Source organism: Vulpes lagopus, chromosome 4, assembly GCF_018345385.1.
Source record: "Vulpes lagopus strain Blue_001 chromosome 4, ASM1834538v1, whole genome shotgun sequence".
Taxonomy (NCBI): domain Eukaryota; kingdom Metazoa; phylum Chordata; class Mammalia; order Carnivora; family Canidae; genus Vulpes; species Vulpes lagopus.
The window spans coordinates 73956165-73964738 of record NC_054827.1 but is presented as its reverse complement, the minus strand read 5'-3'; the positions used below and the strand labels follow the sequence as shown (position 1 = coordinate 73964738).

Below are 8574 nucleotides of genomic sequence, written 5' to 3'. Positions count from 1 at the left end.
CATTTATCAGAAGTGCAGCCAGAATTTGAACTCTTTAGTCCCAAGAAGAGCTCTTAAATATTCTATTATTTCCCTAAACATATGTAGACCACCTAATGTAGTATCTGGTACACAGTAGGCACTGTGCTTGATAATTGGCACCAATTAATAATAATAAACAGAACTTTTGATCTTGATGGGGAAGACAAGTTCCATCCAGAGTTTCATCCAACTCTGATTCAGATTAGTATCTAAAAATACTTGAGTTTATAAAGGTCCTTTGCACTACATATGAGAAGAAATACCTGGGCTTGCAATAATTCTAGCAATGGACCTACGTAGAAGTACAAAATATAGATTTCTCCTGGAACAAAATTATAATGAGCAAGTATTTCTCTATGTTAAAAGCTTTTCTTTCTCTTGTCTCTGGGGAGGGAGGCTAACATAATGAAGAAACATTACGGACATTGACTGGAGGTGGGCAAAGTGCCTATGCCAGTGTGCAGTGAAGTATATTTCCTCTGTAAGTTCTGGCCATCAAAGCAAACTCAATAGCCATTACTGTCAAGTAAAAGTCATTAGTATCCAACTACCAGATGCTTCTCCAAAAAATAATACACTGCTTTCACAAGGGAGACATTCATAGATGGACTTCAAGTGGGTGGGGCCTTTATGGAGCCATGTGAATGGTGGTGGACAAACCTACTTCTGCAACTCAGAACAACTCCTATATCTAGGAATCTATCTAGTCCTTATGACTAAATCCATTGGTTCGCACTTAAAGGCTTTCGAATATTCACAACACCAACATAAAACCCTCAGAGAGGAAAACAAACACACCCAGGAGTTTTATTGACTACCTCCTCTGCAGGGATTAGTTGACAATTCAGTGAAATGAAACTTTAAAAGCCAAGAAAGTGCCAGGTACTTAAGACATGTGGAGGGCCAAAAGACAGTTCGTGGAAGAAAGAAATGCCAAAGAGAAAACCAAGGTTTGGCACTTGTGACGTTACCAAGTGCCAATTAGTTCGCAGTCGGTCTCAGTTTCTATTAAGTTCAAAATCAAACAAGGGTGGACTATTCCTCCTTTTTGCATAGATGTAAATTTGCAAATTAGCTGGGGGCGGGGGATAAATTTTCCAAGTTAGTCTTTTGGAGGCGTTTCCTGCCACCTATGGTTCTTTCTAGGATTCCGATAGTGGCACTAGGTGAATGGCAGTATCAGAATACAACTTGGCAGGATAATGGGGTCAGTCCCAAAGACACATATCTCAAATCATTGATATTTCTTTGAGGTGTCAGTAGTTATTAACGAAATTAGACAAAAGTATAGACAAAAGTATTGGAATTGATCTTGGGGGCCTGATTATATTAAGAATATAGAGAAAAGTAATCTCTCTGAGCTTTGTATATAACGAGGATAGTATCTACTGTAAAAAAAAAAATGATGGGAGACTTACATGAGGTAATGGTGTGAAGAGCCTGGCACATAGTAGGCACTCTGTCTATCCCAGCCTGTGTGTGCTTGGTCGCTGAAGCCCTGTTGGGCAATGATTACCACTTCACAGGCACGGAAAGTTCCTCTGCTGAAGCAAACGACAGTGCCAAGATGCTCTGCAATGCTGGATCTTATCTGGCTTTGTTAGAAGCTACTTGATTTGCGTGAAAGCTTATTCCTGCTTAGGTATTTTCCAATGTTCACAAAGTATTCACCACTGCTTATCATAAATCTGGTTCTAGTGAGTTAATAAATCATTCTGAGCCTCGTTCTTGGACAGAGAAGCCGTCCAACTTTGTATAAATAGCACTTGTTCTGAGGTACTATGGGGTTGGCCTCAGGCAACTCAGAAATAAATACCGAAGCTGCTTATGACAATATAAATTTGCCTTCTCAGCAGTATATTTTCCCTCTAATCTCCTCCTTTGCACACGAAAAATCTTCTGCTCCATCTGGCTTTTCTCTTGTGCCCAGAAACACATAACTCAGCCTGCAAAGAGAGAACCTGTATCTTTTTTTTCCCCACACCACCTGACTTTTTAGGCTAATTTCCAAACTTTTGGAGCCAGCAAGTAATCTTTTTGTAAAGACTATTCGTATACTATTTCTTGATCTATTCAATAGAACAGTTAAGATTAGAATCTTAAAACCAGTATATAGTGGTTTTCCCTAAAACAAAACAAAACAAAACAAAACAAAACAAAACAAAACAAAACAAAAAACCCTTCCGGTTGCCTGATATTAAACCACGTGGCTTATTTTCTCCATAGAAAAAGCAACCACCATAATTCTATATGATCAAAGGGAAGGAAATAGCATTTAAAAAGGCAGGGTCTTAGAAACTCAATATATTTAAGCCACCTGGGAGTCAGATAATCAAACAATGTGCTCATTTTATTTAATGTGAGTGCTCTTTCTATGTGAAGTGTGATGATTTGGCACGCAGGAGGCACACGTAATTTTTTTTTTAATTTTTATTTATTTATGATAGTCACAGAGAGAGAGAGAGAGAGAGAGAGGCAGAGACATAGGCAGAGGGAGAAGCAGGCTCCATACACCGGGAGCCTGATGTGGGATTTGATCCCGGGTCTCCAGGATCGCGCCCTGGGCCAAAGGCAAGCGCCAAACCGCTGTGCCACCCAGGGATCCCCCACACGTAATTACATTCAACCATTCATAGATGCTGGCTGCCACTAAAATATTCTCTGAGTGTAGGTTTACTTTCCTTCTCAGAGTCTTAACACCTAGAACTGATTTTTTTCTTTTCTTTTCTTTTTTTTTTTTTTAACAGTGGAGGCTTCTTTGGAAAGGGGTTCTATCCTCAGGTTTGTTAGCACAAGAGGGCCTCCCCACTGCTCCCCCTTACCCCTGCCCCTGCTTAGTGGAAACCAGAGTTGCCGCTTCACAGGTGCTGCACCAAGCAGTTCTGGTATTTTGCTTCAGCTCATTTTGGACCTAGAAAACTTTGGTGACCTTAGAATAACAGAACACTGACATTAGAAATCTAGCTCAAGGCCCGGACTTTACAAATGCACATAAAAATTAAAGGCCAAGACAGAAGACTTAGCAGTTACATACCCATTCGACATTGAAACCCAGATTGAAAGACACCACTTAGGTTTTGTGAGTATAATTTAATTATTTAATTATTATTTAATTCTTTTAAAGAGAACGAGAAGAAGTACTTGATCAACTAGGCGATAGTGTACTGTAAGCAGCATGTTAAGTGAGAATACTTCAGATAACGTTACAGAAATAAACAGCCACATATGCTTAAGAGTCAAATACTCATGACATTTATATTTTCACAGTAACTCTTCTGAGTAAGTCATCATCTTTGATGACCCCCTTTCTGGCAACAATTTAAGAGGATAATCCCCAGTTTCAGTGATCTAGTAAAATTCAAATTCAAAGGAAGGTGTATTCATTTTAACAATATACACAATGAGCAATGCATTAATTTTCTCTGCTGCCATAACAAATTACCACAAACTTAGCGGCTTAAAAACAACATAAATTTATTATATTACAGTTCTGTAAGTCAGATGTCTCCGCATGGAGACATGGGTCCAACATGTGTCTCCGCAGGTTACAATCAAGGTGCCAGCAGGGCTGCATCCCTTTCTAGGAACTCTACTGGAAAAAAGTTTCCTTGTTTTTTTCAAGTTTCTAGAGCCTGCCTTTATTCCATGGCTGGAACCACCTTCCTCCATCTTCAAAGTCAGCAATGTTGAACCTCTGACCCTCCACTGTCACTCTCAGAAAGGCTCTCCACTTTTAAGGACTTCTGTGATTAAATTAGGTCCATTCAAATAATCCAGGATAATCTCTTCATGTCAAGGTCTATATTGCATAGCCTCTTTGCCACATATTCACAAGTTCTGATGATAAGGGTATGATACCTTTGGGACCATTATTCTGTCTCCCATATAAGCAAAAATAGTAAGATAAACATTTTTTTATTGCTCAGCCCATCTTCTCTCCAGAAAAACTAATATAATTTAAATGTTTTTGTAATAGGTACTACATACAGGGGAAGTAGTATACAGCCTGAATGAACTTTTATACTGATTCAAACTCAGGAGAGACAATGACATGCAGAGTATTTCAACACTCCAGTGATATAATATGAAACCCAACCTATTCTCTCTCTATTCTTCTATTTTCCAAGGGATATTCCAATTGTAATTATCCCTCTCCTGCTATCATATCCTTTCACTAAAACAAATTGGTATTTTCAGTTATAATTTGAAAATATAAGAAAAAAGGATTTCAAATGTTTTATAATAGCTGCTTGTTAAAGAGATCCTATTCTTAAGTTTCCTCAAAACATTTTAAGGTCTAAAGATAATTTAGCATTTATTTTAATAAATTATAGTGTACAAGATATATTTTAAGTACATAGAATTTAAAACACTGCAATTCAAAAAGTTCCTCTTGTAATCAGCCCCAAAGAGGAAAAATCCATTATTATAGAGCAAAGGGACAGCCAGACACCTTGAGTGGATTTTTCGGTGCCATAGACCTTAAGTGATTCTATTTTCTAAACCAAAAATCAAGTATACCTCTAAATAAGGGAATTTTCTGACGTTTTACCTTCTCTGTATAAAAAGTCTTAAAAATACATATATGGGAAGATTATTGTATTTGTATCTGATACACAAATATATCTTTTAATGTAAAAAACAAAACAAAAACTCTCTTGCAAATTGACACTTTATAACCAGCAGCTGAGTACTACAAATGGGAGTCTGAGAAGCTTTCTATCCATTAGCAACTAATGTGGAAGAAAGGAAGACCTGTAGAGAGACAAGGGTCAACTATGCCAAAACAAAGTTTCACATTTTTTAAAGTGTGCAAAAAATGAAATAGATCTGCAAGCCCCTCTGACTCATACATGAAATATGCTTCACTTTTGTGTTCCTGTAAAATATCCCCAAAACAAGTATCAAAATTTTCTAAGAGGCCACCAAATATGTATCTTTTCATATTTATATATTACATATTAGTAAATATTTACCTAACTAATGTTTATTTTTTTTAATGCTAGTTTAAGTAACCATATCTTTTAATTCCCTTAATGCAGAACCTGAGTATTTCTGTCCAATCTTGTTCGGTATAGATTCCCAAATGAAAGAAAGTCAACTCCTTTTGTAAACTTAATAAATAGCACAACATTTTAAACTAAAGTGTTTTTTTTATTATTATTATTATCCTGACCGTAAATTAATGCAAGGGACATTCGAGAAATATGACAAGTGATCCCAAATAAACAGACTGTGTTCTAAAGGTTTACTCTTAAGCCGAAATATATTTTTCCACAGAAAATGATTATCAGATACTTAGCTGGATTATAAACATCTAATTCATCAATAATAGCCAAACGGTGGATAAAAATGAGCAAAAATGCACTATAATTCTCAAAACAAAACACCTAATATGAATGCCAAATATTGACACTTCTGGGAAAAATTTTTATGTAATATCTCTAAACTTACATATAAAAAGAAGGGAAACTTTAGTTACTTTAAAATTCCTAGAATCTGATAATACGGATCCCTTTTCAGTTTTTCTTTGCTTTAAGCATGCTGTTTAGCACTATTCTCCTTCACTTACTAGGATTAAATGACAATGCTTAAAACACTTAGCATAGGTCTGGCATGAAGTAAGCGCTGTAAAAATCATATATTTATGATCTGAGCCTCAAAGTAACTGGGCAGTAATTTTAAGAGAAAGTAACAAAAAAAGAGAAGACGTGTGTACATCCATCCAAAAAAGAATTACCTGAGATGGTATTAACTATTGTGTTTTTGAACCTTCCTTTCTAGAAAAACTGGGTCTGAGGTCCCCAGAGGCCAGAAATAGGCATCGTAGTCAAAAAGTCAATCCTTGGCTCTGAAGCAAAGGCTAACCAAGTCCACAATGTAGGAGAAAGTAATCTTACAAAGCAAGGAACACCCTAGAAAGCAGATGGGAAACAAGAAGTGATTCATAAGCACTTAAGCAGATAGATCCAGCTCATTCTGGGGTAAAGTCTAAAGTGCTTCTTGGAAGGAGGAGGGCATGGGCACCAGAGAGGCACAAGCAACCTTTTGCAGCTCATCTCTGGCTAAGTATGTGGGCCAGGCTGTTGAAAGCACTGAATCAGTTTGACAATTGTGAGGACAAGGAAGAAATGACCATAGAATGCCAAGTGCTTGATCTTGTTAAAGAAAAAGTAAAAGGAAGAATCATCATTGGATCAATCCAGTGGTTCACCAGCCTGAATGAACATTAGAATCTCTTAGGCATCCCTTATAATGCAGAGTCCTAAGCCCTTATCCTTAAAGATTCTGATTGCATAGGTCTGAATGATGATAATATTCAGCCAAATTTGGGAATTCACTAAATTATAGTTAGTTCAACAGATTAACCTTTGAAGTAAAATTTAATTACAGAATATAATCAACTTATATAATCTCACAAAATAACATCATAGAGCTCATTTAGAAAAATTACATACATAAATTGTACAACCACACATTTTCATACAACAAATAATATATGTAAATATCTGAAAATATTTTTTAAAACCACAAATCCAAAGTAAGCAACATACAGTTTTTTCAGATATATAAAAGGGTTTTTGAAAAACTAAAATAGGTAAATGTGCTTTCAAGTTTTAAAATTTGAACTTAGAAATTATATCTGATATTAATACTACAAAGAAAATAAGACTGTTTTTTCTTATTTCAGAAAGTTCAAGTCTTTTTATCATAATTGAAGAAACTGCATGATAGATTAAACACTGCATTATTTTCCAAAATTTTCCATTCATTTTTTAATGCAGCCATACACCTGAGTGTTTTGAATTCTATAAACATATCCATTAGCAGTCTAAGACTCACAAACATTAACATTATATTTCTTCAACAGAATCTGAGATGAACCACTAGTAAAATAGGCTATGAGATTATTTAGATGTTATGATGAGCTGGTCTGCTAACCTCTAGAATTCAAAGAAGGAATTACATCCTTCAATTTATTTTTTAACAAATAAAATTCTGCAGTGTGCTAATCTGCTTTTGCATATTATTTGGAAAATGGCTATTAAGGCTTTATTGTAAAGGGGTACAAAAATATATTATGCACAATGCAAGATGGAGAAAAGAATGGTTTTACAAATTACTCATGAATATCTAAGGGAATCATGTTGTTTCCTTTCATTATGGACTTCTCAAAATCAAACGTATTTTTCAAATTAAAGTTATATTAAGAGTTTCTGGAAAACTAAATCCCTAGCTTAAGAATTTAAATGTCTTTAGATTTAAAATAGGAACGGATGATTATAACTATGATTTTTTAAAATGTTGCCTTGGGGAAAAGCCTTGATTCATTGATTTTTCTCTAATAACTTATTCTCTGCTTGCTTACTATAAAATAATGTACTGTTACTGTGAGGACAATTTCTGATTCAATTCCAATGCTCTTGTATCTCCATGAGTTTTGGCATTGTTTACCAGCACCTATGGGAAATCACATATAGGAATATTAGTATTTTGTTTATTCACGATAACTATTTAAATTCATAGAAGCCAAGTATGCCAAAGACAGCAAGCAATATCAAACACAAGAAAAAGTGGCTATGTGCAATCTTTTCAGTCATTTTTTCTGAAATAAATTGTTCAGCCAAAGCCAACATCAAAAATAAGTATAATTTATTCAAATGCTCAATTAGTATAGATGCAACATTTTGACTGTTATCTTCATCAGCACTGTATAAAATTCAGTGGTCACTTTGTTTACAGTACTGTCAAGCCTAAAACCTTACCCAAAAGATCACTTTATATACCGAACTGTGCAAGTGATACTCCTCTCCTTTAAAACTAAAGCTTAGAATTGAAGTTCTAGATTCTAGGCTCTATCAAGAAGCTTTGCAAGGTTTTCACCAATATCACAAACTAAAAGATTGACTGATTGATAAGATTTTATTAATTTATTCATGAGAGACAGAGAAAGAGAGGCAGAGACGTAGACAGAGGGAGAAGCAGGCTCCCTGCAGGGAGCCCGATGTGGGACTCGATCCCTGGACCCTGGGATCGCACCCTGAACCAAAGGCAGACACTCAACTGCTGAGCCACCCAGGCATCCCACAAACCAGAAGATTTAATTTTGGGTGTTCATTTGACTACTAAAACTTTTTGGTTGTTAATTTTCAAACATGTGAAGGGCCTGAGATTTTGCCCTACTTGTAAACTAACAAGTTAGCCTGGACAGTTTCATGGATACTGCCAAAAGACACAGTTCTCCTGGATCAGAGACAAAGGTCTTTACCACTCATGGTACAACAAACTGCATGAGCATCAAGACATTTATATTTATTCTCCTTGGCCCCTAAGACTCACACGGGTGACATGGATAGAAGTATATGGATTCCCACAACCATACTGGTTTGCATTACAAGGGAAGAACCCTGCGCCTAGGAGATTTTAATCTTTTATAATAGGTCTACCCTTTGCTCTGGAGGGAGACACTTAGGTATGTCTCCCAAAGCTCACTATAATAACATTCTTGAAAAGACAGTCTGGAACAAAGAGCAGTCAGGCCATCTGCTCACA

General features: G+C 36.0%; 1 protein-coding gene across 5 annotated transcripts in view; it reads right to left on the bottom strand.

Moving 5' to 3' along the window:
• Positions 1–3473: 3473 nt before the first annotated feature.
• Positions 3474–8574, bottom strand: part of TTC37 (tetratricopeptide repeat domain 37) — an 81058-nt gene continuing 75957 nt past the window's right edge. For all 5 annotated transcript variants that reach the window (XM_041752414.1, XM_041752415.1, XM_041752416.1 and 2 more), the window contains one exon: positions 3474–7482. In XM_041752414.1, the coding sequence (XP_041608348.1) occupies positions 7408–7482 (75 nt within the window). In that variant the 3' untranslated portion in view covers positions 3474–7407. The remainder of the gene's footprint in view (positions 7483–8574) is intronic.